Source organism: Danio rerio, chromosome 3 (assembly GCF_052040795.2).
Source record: "Danio rerio strain M-AB ecotype USA chromosome 3, GRCz13ab, whole genome shotgun sequence".
Lineage (NCBI taxonomy): Eukaryota > Metazoa > Chordata > Actinopteri > Cypriniformes > Danionidae > Danio > Danio rerio.
Genome location: NC_141023.1, coordinates 13,035,636 through 13,058,516, shown reverse-complemented (window position 1 = coordinate 13,058,516; position 22,881 = coordinate 13,035,636). Strand labels below are relative to the sequence as shown.

Here is a 22,881-nt window from a genome sequence, read left to right as displayed (position 1 = left end):
GAATCATACGCAACTAAGATTATTCAATAAACTCTGCTCTTTCTTTATCTTCATTTCTTTGTCTCCTACTTCTCTCTGGTTTTCTCAGTCAACTTTTATATTGATGGAGACTGTAAATTGAGTTGAATACTGGTTAACAGGTTTAGATATTGGAAACTTTGCTGACTTGTTTTCCATATACCTGGAGAAACAGACATTTTCAGACAAGATCTGGCATCCGGGGATGGATCGTATTTATCTGGCACGGAGATGGCGGTCTAAAAAATGTTTGAGCTCAAAGATATTTTTATATCTTTATCGATATTTTAATGTCTCAATTTATTTTTCTATTATTCAAATATATTTTCCTCTATTATTCATATACTAAAAGTAACAATTAAAGTTTACACTGATCTCAAGTATAGAAACAGTAAATAGTAAAAAAAAAAAAAAATCATTAAATAAGCTTAATTTACCAATTAATGTGGCAAATTAATTAATCATCATTCTACTGTTAGTCAGTATAATTTTACAATGTCAATTCAATTTTGCATTCAGAAAAACAATGCAATGTCTTTACAGACACATGACTTTCTAATCATACTTATATTTTATAATATTCTTTTCATTTAAAAGTTACATTTAAATGCATTTTAAAGTTAAATTAAGACTTATGCAGACATTATGAAATTTACAAACCAAATTTGAAATGCTAATTTATTGATTCTTTGTTTATTTCAGATTTAGTTTTAAATAAACCTTTCCTGATTAATGTGGCGAGTAAATCCTGGTATATTAATTAGCATTAGTGTCAAATCATATGTAGTTTTAGTAAAATATGCATAATAACTGAAATAGGCATGTTTACCATAATGGGTACAAAGTAAGTCTTCAGTTTGGCAGTGTAGGTCTATATGTGGCAGAGGAAAGCTGCTCCAGTTGGTCTGTAATGGAAAAAAAAACAGTATAATGTGTTATACACCAATTAATATAAGTACAATTCTATAAAATGGCTAACAATTTAATAAACACGTGCTAAAATAATACATAGTAAGGTTTACATTCATGAGGCAAGTATACATTTCACATCTCAAAAAACTAAGTTGCTATAGTAAAAGTGTTTATAATCTCAAATGTAAAAATTCAAAAGATCTCAAACACTATGATACCACTGATCACAGATTTCATGTAAATCAAGACTAACCCACATAATTCTACATGTTTCAAGGTAAATGTTCACACATGGGCCACTAGAGCATCTCATATTTTTATCTCCATGGAGACGGTGGCTCCTGCAGGGCTGAGATGCAGCACTAAGAGCATCCTTTAGGTCTTTAGATAACACACTATGCTTTTTTTTATATACGAACTTACAAATGATTAAATATACACTACTTCCCTTATCTCTTAGCGCATGCCGATGATTTTTGAATGTCATAGATTTCTCTTTTCAATATCCTAAATCCTTTCCTGCAGTTGTATCCATGATAGCAAGTGCTTAAAAACAAGTGCACCTTTTTTACTCTCTCTGTACAAAAGATGTTTATCATTCACATCTCCTAGATTTACCAGGAAATGTTTGTTGATTTCACAATTCACAAGTGAAGCGCCTCAAATCTGCTACTAGAGCATTACAGAGGGTCTAAAGCTACAAACATCACAATTCTACTGGCACTCAAAAAGTGCAGGCTGTAGTGAACTATATGGAGGTTTCAATCTATTACAGGGTTTCTCAACCACGTTGACCACCAGCACTGCATGTTTTGGATGTCTCCCTTGTCTGTCACAGACATTACACGTCTTTCAGCCTCTGCTGATGAGCTGATGATCTGATCAGGTGTGTTTAAAGAGACATGGAAGTTGTGCAGATCTGGTGGTTGGTTATCCAAGAACGTGGTTGAGAAACACTGATCTATTAGATGCCACTTACGACCAAATAGGACCAAAAATCAAGCAAGGAGATTTTACAGACACCACTGACAATGAGAAGGAGTAATATAAAATGTGCTAATCTAAAAATTTTTTTTTTTATTACTCGATCCTCTATTATACGGTCTTATTACCAATATGCTTACAAAAAAAATCTAAGAAACTGGTCTAAAGAACATTGGACACGTCATCATTCGTATTAGCATGTACATAGTAGGGTTATGCAATTCAGGGAAAATATCTCAATTTCTTTTGACAGATAATCTAATTTATTTTACGATTTAATTTGGCAGTCCAGCTACAGCTCAATCTGTAAGCCGTGGCAACAATTCTGCGACAGCTCTTACAAAATACCCATTTTTGTTCGGTGTCTGTTTCTTTGAAACCAAAATATGGCCACATTACAAATGCTGCTATTTTAAAATAGTTTTTCATCTATTAATGCTTCTGAAGCAGCATTTTCCTGTTTGTTTTCTTTTTATTGTGGCCGTAGTTCAATTGCAGAATTCTGATTGGGCAGAACAAGTGTGCTAACTCAATTGGCTAGTACAGTGGTTCTGAAACCTTTTTCATCAAGTACCACCTCAGGAAAAAAAAATTCTCTCCAAGTACCACCAAAATTAGCAGTATTGAAATACAGTAGCGTAGTAGGCCCAGTAAAGCAGCTACAACTCTGCACAGTTAAAAAAACGTGGCAGATTACCTCAAAAATATAGGCTATAAGTCATATATGGCATATTATATACATCATTTTTGATAAATTTTGAAATATATGTAGCACGTACATGACATATTTCATTCCTCCGCATACCACTGGAAGGAAGCCCGCGTACCACTAGTGGTACACGTACCACAGTTTGAGAACCACTGGGCTAGTAGACTGTCACACTTTTGTATGATATTGCAGCCTTTTGCAATTAATTTTAATAATGATTACGATTCAATTTCGATCACACAGCCCTAGTACCTACTTATGTTACCAACTTGTGCCTGCCATCTTAATGTTTTAACTACTCTTCTCTCCTTTACACAATGTTGTTAATTTATTTTGTTCATATTGACCTTATTCTCCACAGACGAGCGAGCACTGCCATTTGAATCTTTTTGGCACGAGACTTCCGGTCTCATTCACTTCCATTCATTTTTAGACATTAAAAACTGCTCGTTTTGCTGTTTGATGTTGCAAACTGATATTTCCTTGTTATATTATTCTACTTGGTCTGTGTAGTCATGCAAACATTTTTTGTAGAGCAAGTAGTTTGACCGTTTTTTTGCCGTTTATTATTCCTTGTCTTTTCTCCCATAGGCGACTGAAACGGAAGTTCGAAGACAATCGCGAAAACAGGCGCACTTCCGCATTTTAGAATAAGGTCAATACTTTACTTTTGTTAAAAATACATTTTACTTTGTCCATTTAATGCTTGATTCATTGTATAATTTTGTATTGTTTTTAGGGTGACAATTTTAACATCTGTCCAGGGACAACGCTAATTCTGGTGCATTTGCAGCAGTGCTAATTAATGTACACTGTCGGTAAAAAAACAACAATAAAATAAATACCTTTATTTTTATACTTTGTTCTTTTGTAAGTCACAGTGGACAATGAAATCAAACTGAAAAGAAACTAAAATTTAGTTGAATTATTCTAGTAAAATTATTTTAAGTTATTCATTTACTTAGATTTTTACACTCTAAAGCTCTGATTTCCTGACCCTCGAGAACATCTATCTTATATTAATGAAAGAAACCTTAAATGCAAAGCTCATAACAGAACAGATGTGCATTCTGCATTCATACCAAGTAATAATATGAACAGTTTCTTCTAATCTTTATGGTAAAAAGTCAAAATTGCGATTTATGGAAAGGTATCAGGTGGGGGTTCAAACTGGGGTACCTCGACAGTCAGCGTAACAGTTTCATATCACTACCCTAAATAACTTGGGTTATATCACATCAGACAACAGCCACAATTCTAATAAAAAAAGGCTATAAATGAAATTAAGTTTTTTTTAATGGTTGATAAAAAAGACACAAAACATATTTCCTTTTGAGGCCAATGTTGTTGTCAATGTCAAAAAAATAAAATTCAGCTATAGACCTTTTTCATGGCTGCTGCATGGAGGGCGCCATAGCGACCAGCGTCTTCCGGTAGAACGCTAAAAACTTCCGTTTACAGCGTGTACAACTGGTAATTTGCGCTCCGAAAATGGGTTTCAATAACGTTTTTAATGGATAACAGTGTTTTTGTGACACACAACTTAGAAATGTGTCTGTTAAAGCCGTTATTATATGTCACATGTGGTTCAAGCGCGTCAGAAATACGAGAAAAACGTTCTCCTAGTTCACGTGTCTGCCGTGTCAAACCAGAGTACTGGCATGAAACTTAACAGGTATGAAAGTCGTGCAATTTACAAAAATGAGCAATAAAAGTCTGTTATTGATACTCTGCTGGCTGATTTGCTGTTCATTCTAATCGCAAGCCGTCTGTGTTTATTTCGCGTGTTGTTTTTACCACGGTTTGTGTTTTTCTGTCATTTCGAAATGACACTAGCCTATATTTTCACTTTGTCACAGTTATTAAATCAGTGTGTCAGTGGCACAGTACAGGCTACGTGTGTGTGTCAAACATTTTGGTGAATTACGTTTGTTTGGGCTGGTTATATATTTGAAAGAAAGAGAAACTGTTGACTTTAGCGATGACAAGGCTTCATTTAAACTGCAGAAGATGCCGTCTGACAACGAGGGGAAAATGCCTCACAGCAGCTGTTTTCCATCCTATTAGATCGCCTTTCTTTAAATGCTCAGTCCAGGACATGGTGCTGATGGACAACAGTGTTAGTTCAAAGAGGATAAAAGCAGGTAAAAACTATCGTTTCAAAGCTGACCAAATGTGACTGCTAACACGCATCAGCTGCCGACCGGAAGTTCTTCGCATTCTCCTTGCGCATACACGCAAAGCATAATGGGTAATTTTGCGTTCCAAGAAAAAGGTCTATACGAGCCCCAAGCGACTAAACACAGGGGATGTTTAAGGACAAAAACGTCTCAAAATACAACATCAGAACAATGTCTTTCTGTTGTTGTTACCATTTAGAATCTGCAAATAACACTTTTCTGAAATCGTATTAAGGAGAAAGTCTGCATGTGTGAATATATAAAAACCAGCTTTACCTCAATGGGATCCAGCCGTGGCCATTATTTTCAAATAATGCAACGAACCAGTCAATTATTTCTTAACCTAAATATATGTGAATATCTCATATCTATTTTCGAATAATAATTTTAGTGTATGGACTGTCATTATGTAACAAAATGTTATTTACACCAGTGGTTCTCAAAGTGGGGGTCGGGACCCCTTGAGGGGTCACGGAACAATGAAGGGGGGGGTCGCCTGGTGATTTCCAAAAATCTACTTATTATTATTAGGCCATAAGAATTACCATATTTTATCCATAACCAACTGAAGAGAAACAAACAGTCGTTTATAGTTACTATAGTAGCTTATTTACTTGTTCTATTGGATTGCGACCCCTGGGGTAAATACATTATATTAAAGACAGCAATAGCTTCAGATGCAGCAGATTGATTTTATAACACCAGGTTAAACTTTCTGGCCCATTTACAGCACTGACATACATAAAAAAAAATAAACGAAGAAGAGACTTTGGTCTATTGGAGTGTGTGTGTTCGCCATTGCATGCAAGTTTTCTGTATTTATAACCACCTCAGAGGGTACTGGGGGTCGCGAGTCACTGGCATTGTTATTTTAGGGGTCGCGTGCTGAAAAGTTTGGGAACCCCTGATTTACACAACAGTAAACGAGTCTTACATACTCTGGCTTAAATTTGTTTTACAAACAGGACACGCACCTGTTGACGCCCACACCATCTTCATACCTCTTAAAAGAGGCAAGTTAACAAATACAACATACTAGTTCGCTTACACGTTTGATATAACGTTAAATACAAGTTACCGCTATATTTTACCTCAAAAGAACAGAGCACAGAGGGCAAACTAGACAAACGCAGTATCCATCACAGATGTGCGGCCATTTTAATGCAGTCAAACAATGGAGGCAGCAGTTCACCGGCGTGCGCAAACCTCGACCACCGTTTAATAAAACATCTGCTCCTTAGGATCGCATTTGTGGAGTTTCGACGACGTTTTACCTGTAAACAACGCTAATTGAGCTCAAAAATGTTTTCTGAGCAAGATAACTTGCGCATTTTGTTATGAGGCACCGATGGACCGAATGAGCTAAAATGGTCGTGACCCTCCCCCGAAACAACTGAAAAACACATCTAATTGTGTTTGAATGATTGTTTTACTAACTAACGACGCAGATAAGACTGCTATTAAACACATTAGGTTTAAAAGTAAGACAAAACGATAATAAAATACTAAATACTCTGTTTTGGGGAATTGTGTGCGTAGCTAACGTGCTAACAGCTAGCCATATACATTTGGCGAATAGATGGCTATATTTCTACGACATTTAACTATTGAAAAACGAATTAAATGCACGTCAAACGAGCCAAATCAATATATTTGCTCATTTTACGAGTTTAACACTTGCATTTTGGGATTATTTTGTCATTTTCCACTCACCAATACAGCGACGAAGATGCGCCCGTCTACTGCTCTGCCGCTGTGGAGAATCAGCGTGCGCTAAACTGGAGCCGCAACATGTGATCTCCCTCAGCCAATAGGATCACCCGATAGAGATTAATGAAAAGAGAGGGTGTGGCTTTTCATTCATTTTTATTTCATTTCAGACTGGCGACTGCAATAGCAAAAACACAGAATCTTTCTTTCTTTCTTTCTTTCTTTCTTTCTTTCTTTCTTTCTTTCTTTCTTTCCATTCCTGCCTTTCCTCTTTTCTTTTTCTTCATCTCTTTCTTTTTTCTTTCTCTTAATTCATTCATTCATTTCTTTCTTTCTTTCTTTCTTTTATTTTTTGTCTTTCCTCGATCCTTCCTTTATTTTTTTCTTTCTTCCTTTCTTCATTTCTGTTTGCTTTTTTTCTTTTTTTCCTTCTTTCTTCCTCACTTATTCTTTCTTTCTTTCTCTACATTCCTTCCTTCCTTTTGTTTTCTTTCTTTTTCTTTATTCCTTATATTCTGTCTTTCTTCCATCTGTCTTTCCTCCTTTCTGTTTTTCTTCCCTTTTCTTTCTTTTATTCTTTCATTCTTCCTTCCTCATTTTTTTACAAATATTTTTCTTCCTTTTTTCTTTCTCTTTCCTTTTCTTTCTTTCTTTCTTTTCTTTCTTTCTTTCTTTCTTTCTTTCTTTCTTTCTTTCTTTCTTTCTTTCTTTCTCTTCCTTTTGTTTTCTTTCTATCTTTTTCTTCCTCCCTTTTTTCTTTCTCTTTCTTCCATACCTCCTTCCTTTCTTTCTTTCTTCTTTCCTTTAATCTTCCCTTTCTTTTCCCTTTCGTTTCAAATTTTTTTGTATTTATCAAAACAATGCAATGCATTAAAATGAGATGTGTGACTTAATATTTACATACATTTCATAAAAAAAATATTTATTTAAAATAATAAATGTAATTAAATTGTATTTTAAATGTATTAAAACATTAATAAATTTGTTTAGACATTTGAATGACAGTTTTACAAACTTATTATAAAATGAGATATGCCTTCTTTAATTAATTCACTCAGATTTGGTTCTACACTCTCAGAAACACGAGCTGTCACTGGGGTGGTACCTCTACAAAAAGTACAAATTTGTACTTAAAAGGTCCATATTAATCCCTCAAGGGTACAGATTAGTACCTAAAAAGTACAAAAGTGTTTCTCTCAAAATTTGTAGATACTAACACTGTATATACTTTTGAGGTATACCAATATGTGTACCTTTTGAAAAGGTACCACCCTAGTGACAGCTCGTGTACCTTTATTTCTGAGAGTGTATGGAAAAAGTAAAAAGGCACACAAACATTTATTTACAAACAATAATTTGCTTTATAATTATTACAGATTCTCCTTGTGCTAAAATGAGTCATAATGTAGGACACAGAATCAGTCATTTGAGGGCGATGCAGCTCAAAGAAACAGTATTGTGATTTTTCCCCCTCCTTTTTTCATCATAAAAAGGCAAAGAAACAGTTTTGATGACTAATTCTATTATTTAAGATGGTTAATATGGTGCAATTTGTCACTAAATATGTGGGAATACATTTATCCATTCATATAATAAGTATAATTGTTGATTTATTTCTGATTTTGAAAAGAAAGCTTTAAGAGGAAATGGGAATACAGCATCCTGACACAAAAGAAAGAAAGAAAACACAAGAAATGAAGGAAGAAAGAAAGAAAGAAAGAAAGACACAAAGAATGAAAGAAATAATTTGATAAATCTTCCACGTTTGAACTTTTATTATTCAAAATAATATTCTAGCATTATTTTCAAGACCACAAATAATTCAGCAAGACACAAATATGCAAATAAACAACAACAAATGCACACAGTTCTTCTCTGCATCAATATTTACACCATTTACTCCAATATAATGTGCTGTTTACAAGTTACTACAAAGGCCAATACACTGAATTATGTGCAGCAGCTCTGAAACCAAAAAAGCTTCACATTCAGGAACATTTCAGTGAAGTCATTATAACAATGAATCATATTTTAAAATATGAATCATATAATGAATCACCAATAGAGATGGTGCATGTCAATCCTGAGAGTATTGATCACACACTGTTTTACTATTAAAATCCAGGCCCTAAAGAGAGATAGTTCATCCAAACATAAACATTTACTCACTATTTACATTCATTCATTTTGCTTGGGCTTAGTCTCTATTTCAAAGGTCGCCACAGTGGAATGAATCACCAACTATTCCAGAATGTGTTTTATGCAGCGGATCCCCTTTAGGCCGCAACCTAGCACTGGGAAACACCCTATAGCGCATGTGTTTGGACTGTGGGGAAAACCGGAGCATCCAGAGGAAACCCACGCAAACACGGGTAAAACATGCAAGCTCCACACAGAAATGCCAACTGGCCCAGCAAGGACTCGAACCAGTGACCTTCTTGCTGTGAAGCGACAGGGCTAACCACTGTGCCACTGTACTCACTATTTATTTACCCCTAATAATAAATAAATGTTCCAAACCTTCATTTTTTTCTGTTGAATACAAAAGAAGATCATTGGAACAATGTTAGAAACCTGTAGACCTCCAGAGAAGGACAAGGGAAGTCAATGGTTACTTGTCTTCAGGATTTTTCAAAGTATCTCCCTTTGTCTTCAACAGATTTTTGTTATGTTTTGCTTTTATTTCCTTCAAGCTTACATGTGTGCTAATTTTTCCTACATATGAACTGACCCGCTGGCCTTTATAAGATCACTAAAATCCTGCATTACCATTTCTAATGGCAAGATAATGAAGGTGACAGTCTGTCGTCTATTTAACTGAATCAGTGAGTGCAACTTTAATCAGCAGCCTTTGGTTGCAGAAATATTTTTCCCATTTATTTTTCCCATTCACAGGCAATCTAGAAAAATTGGAATCAACATCACAACATTTAAACTGAAAGAAAAAAGCAACACAGGCTCATTCTGAAAACGTAGCCCTATATACAGTACATTACTGGAGATCGTCTTAAAAACAAACGCTACGGGTGCTATGATGTCATTCCATTTCGCACTTACCAGCTGACTGCTTACCTCAATATGGAAGGGTTTTCTGATGTTACCAGTTTATCCAGTAGCTCGCCGCATATGTCGCAGATTGGCAGATTGGAGTTGACCATGCCGACGGAGTTCGTAAATTGAACGGTTTCATAAAGTAAGTAAAACAAAAACCACACAAAAAAAAAATAAAATAAATATATATATATATATATATATATATATATATATATATAAATAAGCAATTCAAGAACAGTGTGAGAATGTGGTAAAATCTGAAAAAAAAAACGTGGTAAAAATCAGACAAGGGTTTTTTCTTTTTCTGGATTGCTTTTTAAAACTGTCAATTGGGTTTAGGGAAGTGGGTGGACGATGGTCAATCGGTGCTCTTGAAAACACTATCAGTTGGGTTTAGGGAAGGAGGAGAGTGGGTCAGTTGATCGATCAGTCAGTCAGTCAGTCAGTCAGTCAGTCAGCAGCGACCTCTGGTGGATTTACATGTAAACAACAGGCGCGAATGGCACTTGCAAGAGAAATTTGAAACCTGGAAAAATGTACACAGCAGCCTCTGGTGGAATCACAAAAGCTGCAAAAACGACGTATCTGCTCCTGCGACGTATTTGGCGCTCTCCAGAAATGTATATAACTATACATAATCAGAATGAGTCTGGGTTAGGAAAAAGACTAAAAGGGAAAGTTTAAGACTGTGGTTTATAGTCAGAAGTCGCTGAGACTAAGGATGCTCAGATCGATTGGCTATAGAGATCGATATCGGTCGATAATCACATTTTATGACTCGATCGGGACTCGCCAATCTGGCTGATCTCATGAACCAATCGCAGGCATTTTTAATAGGATAAAATACACTGGAAAGGTATTTTGAGAGTGAAATAGCAAGAGACTAGAATGGCCTTGCATGTATTTCTTTTTACATATAAAAACTGAAAGTTCTGTGTGGAAAAAAAAATCCCATTGAAAGTTCTGTCTTATCCATTATTGTCTGTAAAGCTGCTTCTGACCATGACATCTCCACACTAAATGGAAATAAGAGACATGTTTAGGGGATTATATGCAACATCCTTCATTTGTTTCTTTAGGTTAGGAGAGATCTCCACTCAAGTGTCATACTTAGAGGGAACATGTGCTTTATGGATTATAAAGCTTAAAGCATCAGATTCGGTATCGGGCGATCACCATGACAAGGAATCAGTACTTGGTATCGGCTGTGAAAATCCTGATTGGAGCATGTCTATCTGAGACTGTTATTTCAGTATGTTGATGGACTATTGAGTAGTGCGCCGGGCTTTCTTTTTGTGCATCATTCCCAAATAGCAAACTATCGGTTAGAGGGCATGGATAAGAATATGACAAAAAACTGACAACATCAGAGAAGGACAGACACTCCAAACGTAAAAAGAAATGGTCAGATTTTGACTAAAGATTACCAAAGCAAAAACTTCAAGGGGACTAGCTTGCACAAATGAATTGTTCAGCTAAAGAACAATGTAGTAAGTAAACATAGCAAATTTTGATTTCCCACAGACTTTAAAGCTGTTCACATCAGACGCGGAACGCACGGATAAATTGCGCTATTTGCGAGTAAATAGACATTTTGAGTTTACTCACTTCATTTGCGTGTCAATCCCGCTTCACAATAGACGTGGAATTGTGTCATGGCCAGGGCTTCTGTCTGCCTGGTGACTGTAGCTTCGTTGCTAAATGGCTAACATGGATTTTATTGAGGGAATAACTGTGTTTATGTGCTTTATAAAGGCTGAAAAACAGCATAGATACGTTTGGAGTCGTGTCTGAGTCCACTAGATCCTTTCAGAGGTGCACCCGGCTCTGTGAGTTCATAAACTCCTCCAGATTTTCGAACTTGAGCGATTCGCGTCAATTGCTTCATTCAATCACGCCATTTCGCAGTGCCTCATTCGCGTGTATCGTGCCACAGGATGTCTATTCGTGTTATTGCATTGACTTAACATGTAAATCACGCGTGCTTGACGCTTCTTCCGTGTCTGGTGTGAACGCAGCATTAGACCTTTTTTAGAGGTAATGAAGGTAATGGCTACTTAGTTTCATTAATTAATTTTCCTTCGGCTTAGTCCCTTATTTATCAGCGGTCACCACAGTGGAATGAACCTCCAACTACTTCAGCATATGCTTTACACAGCGGATGCCCTTCTAGCTGCAACACTGCACTGGGTAACATTCTTGCATTCACACACACACTCATTTACTACAGTCCATTCAGTTTACCCAATTTACCTACAGTATAGTGCATGTCTTTGGACTGTGGGGGTAACTGAAGCACCCAGAAGAAACACACACTGACACGGGAAGAACATGCAAACTCCACTCAAAAATGCCAACTGGCCTGGCTAAGACTTGAACCAGTAACCTTCTTGCTGTGAGACGACAGTGCTAACCACTGAGCCACAGTGTCACCCTGAAGATTGCTGTTTGAAAGCCTGATATGGGGAAAATGAATGGGATTTTTAGCTCCACCAGCTCAAATATAATGCTTGTTAAAGTCTCTGCGGTTAATCCAGAGCACGCTTCCAAATTCAGCTTCCAGTATGCTGCTCCTTCATCCACCATTCAAGCAAAAGGAACTCACATACGCTTTCACTTTAAGTGTCTGACTGTTTTCCATGTGGTAGGACTCACACTCCGGCATCCCACACTCCATCAGGTCTGATTAATGGCTTTCTTCACTGAGTTCTGGAAGGAGCTGGCCTCCCACCGCCGGAATGTGCTCCCTTTGCGTCCTGTTCGGCCCGTGGTTAAGTAGTAGATCTTCCTTAGGATGGCTCGGCGCAGAAGAATATACACCCAGGGGTCCAGGATTTGATTCCAGGAGGCCAGGCGCACTCCCATTACTAATAAAGTCCGGTAGGACATTTCCAGATCATCACCCATGGAGCTGATGGACGAACGGATGACTGACATCAGACCGAAGATCTGTCAGAAGAACAGAGGACGTTTGTTGGAAATGATTGAAGTCATATACAAGAAGAGCTGTGGTGGAAACTTGTATGAGAAATTGATTGTGAGACTTTCAAATGCATCACTGTATTCTTTTGAATTCATTCTGAGTTTAGTTTTTAACAGCAGATGGCGCTCTAGTCTTTACATCCAATTCCTTACAATACCACTAGAACCTAAACTAATCAATAATAAAGTTAAGAAAGGTTTAAGCAAATCACAAAAGTGTTCATAGTGCGCTGTGTTTACATTAATCTTTTAACATAAAAGCGATTTAGCCAAACACACAAGAGCTCTTCTTAATGAGTATGACTAAAGAGTGTATGACTAAAACAAGCCAAACAGGCGGCGTCTGCTGTTAAAACTAGCCTAGAGCGTCATCTGCTGTTAAAATCTAGCCTAGAGCAGCATCTGCTGTTAAAACTAGCCTAGAGCACCGTTTTTTGTTAAAATCTAGCCTAGAGCGTCATTTGCTGTTAAAAACTAGCCTAGATCACCATCTAATGTTAAAATCTAGCCTAGAGCGGCATCTGCTGATAAAAACTAGCCTAGAGTGGCATCTATTGTTTAAAACTAGCACAGAGCAGCATCTGCTGTTAAAAACTAGCCTAGAGCGGCATCTGTTGTCAAAAACTAGCGTAGATCACCGTCTGCTGTTAAAAACTAGCCTAGAGAGTATTTCTTGTTAAAAACTAGCCTAGATTGCGTTTGCTATGAAAAACTAGCTAAGAGCAAATCTGCTGTTAAAAACTAGTCTAGAGTGGCATCTATTGTTGAAAACTAGCCTAGAGCATCATCTGCTGTTAAAAACTAGCCTAGAGCAGTGTCTGCTGTTAAAACTAGCCTAGATCAGCATCTGCTGTTAAAATCTAGCCTAGAGCGCCATTTTTTGTTAAAATCTAGCCTAGAGCGTCATTTGCTGTTAAACACTAGCCTAGATCGCCATCTACTGTTAAAATCTAACCTAGAGCGGCATCTGCTGATAAAAACTAGCCTAGAGTGGCATCTATTGTTTAAAACTAGCACAGAGCAGCATCTGCTGTTAAAAACTAGCCTAGAGCGGCATCTGTTGTCAAAAACTAGCGTAGATCACCGTCTGCTGTTAAAAACTAGCCTAGAGAGTATTTCTTGTTAAAAACTAGCCTAGATTGCGTTTGCTATGAAAAACTAGCTAAGAGCAAATCTGCTGTTAAAAACTAGTCTAGAGTGGCATCTATTGTTGAAAACTAGCCTAGAGCATCATCTACTGTTAAAAACTAGCCTAGAGCAGTGTCTGCTGTTAAAACTAGCCTAGATCAGCATCTGCTGTTAAAATCTAGCCTAGAGCGCCATTTTTTGTTAAAATCTAGCCTAGAGCGTCATTTGCTGTTAAACACTAGCCTAGATTGCCATCTACTGTTAAAATCTAACCTAGAGCGGCAACTGCTGATAAAAACTAGCCTAGAGCAGTGTCTGCTGATAAAACCTAGCCTAGAGTGGCGTCTATTGTTACAAAACTAGCACAGAGCAGCATTTGCTGTTAAAAACTAGCCTAGAGCGGCATCTGTTGTTAAAAACTAGCCTAGATCACCGTCTGCTGTTAAAAACTAGCCTAGAGAGTATCTCTTGTTAAAAACTAGCCTAGATTGTGTCTGCTATGAAAAACTAGCCTAGAGCAAATCTTTTGGTGAAAACTAGCCTAAAGCATCATCTGCTGTTAAAAACTAGCCTAGAGCAGCATCTGCTGTTAAAACTAGCCTAGAGTAGCATCTGCTGTTAAAAACTACCCTAGAATGGCGTCTATTGGTAAAAACTAGCCTAGAGCACCATCTGCTGTTAAAATCTGCCTAGAGCGCCGTTTATTGTTAAAATCTAGCCTAGAGCGCCATCTGCTGTTAAAATCTAGCCTAGAGCGGTGTCTGCTGTTAAAAGTCTAGAGTGGCGTCTATTGGTAAAAACTAGCCTAGAGCAGCATCTGCTCTAAAAACTAGCCTGGAGCGGCAGCTGATGATGAAAACTCACCTAGAGCAGTGTGTGCTGTTAAAAACTAGCCTAGAAAGTGTCTATTGTTAAAAACCAGCCTAGATTGCCGTCTGATGTAAAAAAAATACCCTAGAGCAAATCTGCAGTTACAAACTAGTCTAGATTGGCATCTGTTGTTAAAAACTAGCCTAGATTGGCATCTATTGTTTAAAACTAGCCTAGAGCGACATCTGCTGTTAAAAACTAGCCTAGAGTGGTGTCTATGGTTAAAAACTAGTTTAGAACACGATCTGCTGTTAAAAACTAGCCTATAGCACCATCTGTTATTATAAACTAGCCCAGAACTGCATCTATAGTTAGAAACTAGCCTAGAATGGCATCTGTTGTTAAAAACTAGCCTAAAGTAGTGTCTATTGATAAAAACTAGCCTAGAGCACGATCTGCTGTTAAAAACTAGGCTACAGCCCCATATGTTGTTAAAAGTCTAGAGCGACATCTGCTGTTAAAAACTAGCCTAGAGTGGCGTCTGTTGTTAAAAACGAGCCTAGAACACGATCTGCTGTTAAAAACTGAGCTCACAATTGATTCAAGACCAGAGAGAATAACAAATGTATTTTAAAAATCTCAGAATCGCTTAAGAATCGATTTTCCAAATAACTTTCCACCACAGCTCTAATATACAATCACGCTTCATGTTATAACAGCAAATAAAAAGTAAGCATTTGACAGAATACAAACCATTCAATACAAACAAAACAAACATCCTGCAGGAGTCCTGTAATGCTTAGAGAAGTTATTATTTGTTTTATTCCCACAAAGCATTTGGGTTATTTCTGACCCAAAATAAATGGTTTTATCTGATGTTTTCAACTCTATGAGGTAATATGCCGGATAAACTCCACCTTCACAGAAGACTGACATTTGCTTCTACTTCACTGACTGTTTAGCCCTGTTATTATGGAAAACTGTCAGCCAATCACAGCAGAGGGTGTTTACTCTTAAGTCTAAACAGCAGCACAGAAAACAGTGTGTTACTTCTAAATGATGATGTTTTCTGCTGTAAAAATCTGGACTACATTATAAACAGACATCAGAGAACATTACAAACTAAAAACTGAGGTAGTTCATGACCCTTTAAAAAAACAACTCCTAATATTAATAATATATTATAGTATAAATAATAATAATAAATGCAACATACTCTAATTTACATGTCATAAAAATAACATAAATCAGACAAAAAGTTACAACACATGCTTTTATGTTACTTTACCTTATTTTTAGAGACAATCAGGTTTCAAACAAATTATTTAAGTTATACAAAATTGAACTTAATATTTTAATGACTGGATTATATATAAATATATATATATATATATATATAAATATATATATATATATATATATATATATATATATATATATATATATATATATATATATATATATAAATCAACTGGATTCAACTACTAACTGCATTTTTATTAAATTTACATGTTTATTTATTTTCATATTAATGCTAATATGTTTGCTTGTGATGTATTTTGAAGATATTGTGATGCCTTTTTTTTGTAAAGCACTTTAAAATGAATTCAATTAGTAAAAAGATAATATATTGAATATATTCATGCTGATCTTTTTTTAAAAATGTAAAGATTTACTTTTATTAGATTTTTATATTTATACATTTCTAATTGTCTGCCATATGCCACAAGCTGAAGAACAAACATTGTTTCGAAGCAGCTGTACCAAAGGTGGACATTATTGCATTAAAATCAAATTCAGAAAAGTTAAGGTTATCAGTTACCACAACTAATTGACTAGTAATTAGGTGCTTTTAACAATAAAGTCAGGGTGCGAATTACAGGGGGGTTTGACCCACCCCATCTAATGATCCCCCCTGAAGGACATCAAAACAAGATGTATGGGAGGTCAGCCATTTAATTATAAGAAATAACTTCCTCCGATCTCTATCTTAAATATTAATTATTTAAATATTTATATATTATATTATATATTAAATATTATATATTAAATATTAATTATTTAAATATTATTTAAATATTTTAAATATTTATTTAAATATTTTAAATAATTAAAAAATGTCACTGCCACTGAAACTGGCAGTTCTAGAGCACTGATAGACATCTCAGGTATTCAGGAAACACGTTTCATGTAAAATATGTGTCTATATCTGCATGTAGCCTACAAAAATAAAAATGAGACACATAATTTGTATAGTTCGACCTACAGCAACCTCTAAAATAGTCACTAAATATTCCTCAAAGCACTGAAAATGTATTTTATTAATAACTGATATGTAATTTAAATACATTCATAAAGTTTTTTCACTGAATCATGTATTAGCAAACTACTACTAAAAAAGTTGACCCCCCGATCGTCAATGTATAATTCGCATGCTGGTTATTACATATAAATCTAGCAAACCTGCAGTTAGACAATACATAGGTGATAACGTCTATGTGCACATGTTCAGTAATATATTTGTGTGTTAGGTGTCTCAATGTGAGTCAAAACTTAAAGTTCCCAACGGATGAATAAAATAAAACTGAACCTAACCTGAATTGACATTGCAGATGGTTCGATGTGACTATAGCGGATTTACACATTGTGTAATGATATATTATGTCAGGAGGACGAAACCTGCAAAAACAATAAATAAGTAAATATGCAAATAAATAGATTATTTAATTAATTATTCCACAAATTTCTGCATAAATAAAACAATAAATAAATACGCAAATAAATAAATGCATATTTAAACCTACACATTTCTGCATAAATAAATAATTTATAATAGTGTGAAGCGGGGAAAATCTACTTTCAGTTTAGCATTTTTTTATTCCCCCAACATCGGTGTAATTTATTTAATTATTAATCTGCCCGCACTATTTATGTATTTATTTATGCAGGAATTTGTAGATTTATATATACATTTATTAATTTATTTATTTGCATATTTATTTATTGTTTTATTTATGCAGGAATTATTTAATTCATTTATTTATTTGCATATTTATTCATTCAAGGTTTCGTCCTCCATAACTATGCATCCCTAAATAATATGCAGTAATGGTGAAGTTGTAACACCAGCACTCACCAGCAGAGGGCTCCAGCAGATGCAAGATGTGACCATGATGCCCACCAGCTGTACCACCATCTCAATATCATGTGTTTTGCTGGACTTGTTTTGCTTGTCCTTCCTGCTGAGACGAACAGACTCCTGCTTGTCCTTCTTGCTTTGACGGATGGACTCCTGCTTTTGCTTCTTTCTAAGTCTTGCAGCCACCAGAGTCACCCCGCTGATGGTGTTACAGACCAGAGCTACGGCCAGTGAGGCCAGTCCCAGCCCGGAGAAGAGCACCACAAATATCACATCAGTCACGTTTGTTTCGTCTAAAACATTAATAAAGCACCACGTCCATGGGTACTGGTAGGTGTAGGAGCCTAGGCGGAAGAAGGGCAGAAATGCCACACTTAAAGCCAGCAGCCAAACCATCACCATTACAATCTTAGTCTGGGTGGTGCAAACCAAGCGTTTGTGTAGGAGAGGCCTGGTCACACCTATGCATCGCTCCACTGCCATTGCACAGCCCAGAAACAGCGGGCACAGCCCGAAAAAAACCATGCTGCCGCCTAGGAACTGACAGGTCCCATCGGGCACTGCTGGAAGACAAGGTCCAGTGCCAGACAGGTAGAGATGAAGAACCAGAGCGCCTGGAATTACATGTCCGACGAGGTCTGTGACCACCAGAGAACTGGCAAACAGCAGAAATGTGGCTTTGGTGGTTTTGCTGCGCCGGCTGTAGGCATTAGCCAGGATGGCCAGCGCTATGATGTTGGAGACTATGCCCAGGGTCATGGACAGACCCGCTGCCGTCGGGCTGGTGGTGGTCAGGTTTTCCCTGCAGCGCAGCGGTGCCACATAATGATGGCTCTGATTGACCAACGCTTCATCCTCAGCTAAAACCGTGCTGTTGTATTGCTGGATGGATAACATCTCCACCAGGTTACAGGACCGGCTGATTTTACAGGTACATCACTGGGGAGAAAATACAAGAGGGACGTGTAAAATATGAGTATTTAAAGAGACAGTAATGACATTGTTTATTTTTAAATTGATTGTTGCAAAGTTATACACCACAAAACAGGGAACAGTCAACATCGCAAGACCTAATTTACCATTACAATAAACAAAATAAATAAAAAATGCTATCTTAAAAAAACACCAACAGCATCAAGGAGCAAAGAGCAGTGTAGAAGATTAAATGAACAGTCAATATTTACTCCTTTTTATGAGTTTCTTTTAAACCTTCAAGTAGATATTTTGAAAAATTTTGAAAACTTGTAGCATCCCAGTGGGCACCTTGACGTCAAAAATGACACCAAACTGACATCGACTTCAAGAAAACATAACAAAAATGCTAATCAGTTTGATTTCAAAAGCCTGAAGTCCATTTGACGTCCACACATTGATGCATTTCCGACCACCAAAATAACAACACAATAAGAATTATATAATATTTGAAAAGTTTAAAAGCTTCAAATTCAATTTGCAAACTTAAATTGGATTTTTAATCTCTACATTGCATGCAAACTACCTTGATTTCAAAACAACATCATATTGACATCTAACATTAACATGAAACACATCAAAAAGCGATTACAGGACAGTCCTCGATTACAGTCAATTAACATCATATCAATTTGCAGTTTTGACATCAAGGTGCCTGCTGGAGTACATTTAAGGACAAATACTATGGATGATAATGATAAAACAAGATAAAACAAAAATATATTTTTCAACATTTTTCAAAATATCTTCTTTTTTGTTAAATAGAAAAAATCAACTCATAAAGCTTTGGAACAGCATAGGGATGAGTAAATATATTTTTGAGTGAACAATCCATGTTTAAATTAGTTTAAATAACAAATAAGCTACAATCAGAGATGCAAAAATACGAATATATTGCAAATTTTTGACATGTTTTTGATGTAGTTTTGACATTAAGGTGCCTTCTGGGATACATAGTATGCAAAACTAATACTACAGAAAATAATGGACACATGCAGTTTCCCACATTGTTCTGTTCAATATAGGAAAAACAAACTCATTAAGGTTTGGAAAGACATGAGGATGAGTACATGATGATTAAAACTCATTTTTTGGATGAACTAACCCTTTAAATCTGCTTAAATGGCAAATAAGCTGCAATTAAAGATGCAGAAATATGAATATAATGCTAATGTTTGACATGTTTTTTTGATGTAGTTTCGTGCTCGCTGGGATATGTAGTTTGTAAAACAAATACTTCAGAAAATAACGGACACCAGTTTGCAGCATTTTTTTGTGTTCAATATAGGAAAAAGTAAACTCATTAAGGTTTCGATCAACATGAGAATGAGTAAATGGTAAGTAAAAAGAATTTTTGGGTGAACTACCCTTTTAAATCAACTTAAATAGCAAATAAGCTGCAATCAGAGATGCAGAAACAGGAATACATTGCTAATTTTTGCCACAGAGCTCATCTGTTTGAAAGTTCTCGATCAGTTAACACACAAGCGATTACATTCCTTCCTGTTATTTTTCTTGTTTATGAACAAACATTCACTCAGGGAAATTAAGTCCAGAGGTCTGAAACTGTACACGGACACACCTTTCTGAAAACTTTAGTGAATAGAAACACTGTTTTTTTTTTCTCTTTTCTGTTTTTTCTTTGCACAATTTCCTCTTCAGCCTATGAGAAAGCAAAACGTTCAGAGCAAATTTCAACACTTCTGACCACTGTAACCCTTTAACAAGAACTAAATAGCCATTTGCTGAGGGATATTGTCGTTAATATTATTATTTAACATTGAACGTAATACTTAACACAGATAAACAGTAAAGCTGCACTGTAAAAATGCCGGATTGTTATAACTCAACCTTGGGTGTTGTGTACACTCAAAAAATGACTTTCGCTGCTTATTCAAACTACTTAATTAAAATGAGTTGAAACAAAACAATTCTTAAGGTGTTTTTGGGACAACTTAATTGTTTTATGTTCAATCCACTTATATTTGTAAACGCAAATAAGTTAACTTCATTGATTTATGTTGAGACAACATGAAGGAATTGTGTGAAACCCAACATTTTTTTCTCCAGCATTTGGAGTTTGTCCATATTTTAACACAGTTTTAAACAGTCTATTAATTTTAAATATTATATTATTTCCTGATTTGCCAGTCCTTCACATAACTCTAGTTTTAACCCAATTGTCAGCCAGGTGTTAAAAATATAATACAATTCAGTATTTGGGTAAGAATAAGTTGTGTCATTTTACATAAATATTCCTATTTGCTTTGTTAATAATGTTTTCATGCATCTTGTCATAACTATTTTAGAATTGTTATGTCTCAAACGCTTTTTAAAACGTTATAGAAAACACTTTACATAAATAAATACGCCCAAAGTGTATATAAAAGACGCATTAAACACGATTAAAACTACTTCTAATACCCAATTTTCTAATACGAATTTGCTCAGTCACTTGCTATATTTATGTATGTGTAATTTAACTTTAAAAATAAAATAACAAAGGCAAACATTTACCTTCTGCGGCGCGTTTTAGTTAATCCATAGCTGGATCACTCCACCTGAACATGGTGTAACTTTTATCAACGAAGGTGAAAAGAAATATCAGCAGTCCTTGAGGATCGAAAGGCGATATCAGACTTCCATCATCATCCGTTCAGTCTGAATAAAGTCTAAAGACTTATTCCTGAGGAAAACATAAGCATTCCAGTGAGGATACGAGTATCTCCGTAGTCTAAATAGTAGTGCTGAGTAGTTTTAGTGTGGAATGTTGAATATAAAACACACGGAGAGCGCGAGTGTGAGCGCGGAGCACCGTGGAGCTGTATTTATAGCGCTCTTATGAGACGCCACTGTAAATAATGAAGCGTCACCGTCGTGTGTCTCACAGCACAGTGAGTCTGTCTACCTACGCCTGTAGTATTTATGAAGCGTGTAGCATCATGAGCGCGTATAGATGTTTAGACACTGAAAACACTAACCAGATACCACTTTATACACGACTTTAGCGCGCTGCAGAAGTTGTAGATAAATGGGCTACTTCAGCATTTAGGCATCAAAGGCTTGTACGCATAGTTAGTCATCTGCCTTATATGATTATGCACTACACATGATCATCTGCCAACATGCTATATAATTCCTATAGGGTTTTCATACACAGAAAAAATTAGCCTACTTTTACTTAAAGGGATAGTTCATAAAAAAAACATTTTTTAAATCACCCAAAAAACTAATAAACCAGGGGTGTCCAAACTCGGTCCTGGAGGGCCGGTGTCGTGTCCTGCATAGTTTAGCTCCAACTTCCTTCAACACACAAACCTGGAAGTTTCTAGTATACCTAGAAAGAGCTTGATTAGCTGGTTCAGGTGTGTTTAATTGGGGTTGGAACTAAAATATGCAGGACACTGGCCCTAAAGGACCAAATTTGGACACCCCTGTTATACCTTCTATCTTCTAATGAACACACACACAATATATTTTGGAGAAGGTTGGAAACCATTACCCAGATGAATAAAATGCTTTTTGAACCATACTGTAGTAAAGTACTTGAATTAATCTGATGCGATAATTAGGGGTCAAGCATTTAATGTAAGTTGGTATTCCAGCCTGATCGGGAGGGGTCTGGCTGCAGACTCTGTGCAGTGCAATCTGAGCTGCATCCAATGCTTTTTAATGGGCTCACCTAACCCCACCCCTAACGCTACCCGTCACAGTGACATCACTCACTCCATTGAGTGCATCGAGTCTGACATTGCATCGCTGAGTGATGCAGTCTCAGCTTGCATCATAAAGGCTGCATACAGATACTATTGGCCTGATCTCACAAGGAAACGTATGTATTTTACGTTTTGTCAGCTTAGTGGCTAATTCATACGATTTTAAAAAGGAGACGTGGCACCCAACCCCACCCCTTGGGTGATGAGCAAATACAAAATTGTACGAATTAGATCGTATGAATTCATACAAATTAGCCACTAAAGCAAAAAGTTACGAATAGTCGTGAGATTGTGTTGGGTGTTCCTAATTGTTCTTTCTCATCCGTCGCAGTTGGAATTCATTCCTTTATTTTCCTTCGGTTTCATTCCTTCGGGATGCCACAGCAGAATGAACTGCCAACTATTCCAGTATATGTTTTACGCAGCGGATGCCCTTCCAGCAGCAATCCAGTACTGGGAAACACCCATATACATTTTCGCATACACTATGGCCAATTTAGTTTACCAAATTCACTATGTCTTTGGAATGTGGGGGAAACTGGAACAAACTCCACACAGAAACACCAA

At 36.3% G+C, this 22,881-nt stretch overlaps 2 protein-coding genes across 15 annotated transcripts in view; both read right to left on the bottom strand.

Annotated features, from left to right (window-relative positions):
* Positions 1–6,568, bottom strand: part of ilf3b (interleukin enhancer binding factor 3b) — a 35,096-nt gene extending 28,528 nt beyond the window's left edge. For 12 of the 13 annotated variants that reach the window (XM_087242120.1, XM_087242129.1, XM_087242131.1 and 9 more), the window contains exons 1-2: positions 6,517–6,568; positions 848–923 (exon numbers count right to left, since the gene is read on the bottom strand). In XM_087242120.1, coding sequence (XP_087098246.1) covers positions 848–850 — 3 coding nt within the window. In that variant the 5' untranslated portion in view covers positions 851–923; positions 6,517–6,568. 13 annotated transcript variants of the gene reach the window in all.
* Positions 6,569–10,426: 3,858 nt separating this feature from the next.
* Positions 10,427–21,400, bottom strand: ptger1b (prostaglandin E receptor 1b (subtype EP1)). Of its 2 annotated transcripts, XM_087243022.1 has the most exons (3): positions 21,116–21,400; positions 17,624–18,565; positions 10,427–12,516 (listed from the first exon to the last, which is right to left on the bottom strand). In XM_087243022.1, the coding sequence occupies exons 2-3, from the start codon at positions 18,521–18,523 to the stop codon at positions 12,244–12,246; spliced, it is 1,173 nt and encodes a 390-aa protein (XP_087099148.1). In that variant the 5' UTR covers positions 18,524–18,565; positions 21,116–21,400; the 3' UTR covers positions 10,427–12,243. The 2 variants fall into 2 exon arrangements, with proteins under 2 accessions (XP_087099148.1, NP_001159805.1); NM_001166333.1 differs by lacking the exon at positions 21,116–21,400 and having other exon boundaries at positions 12,086–12,516; positions 17,624–18,550.
* Between the last annotated feature and the right edge of the window lie 1,481 nt (positions 21,401–22,881).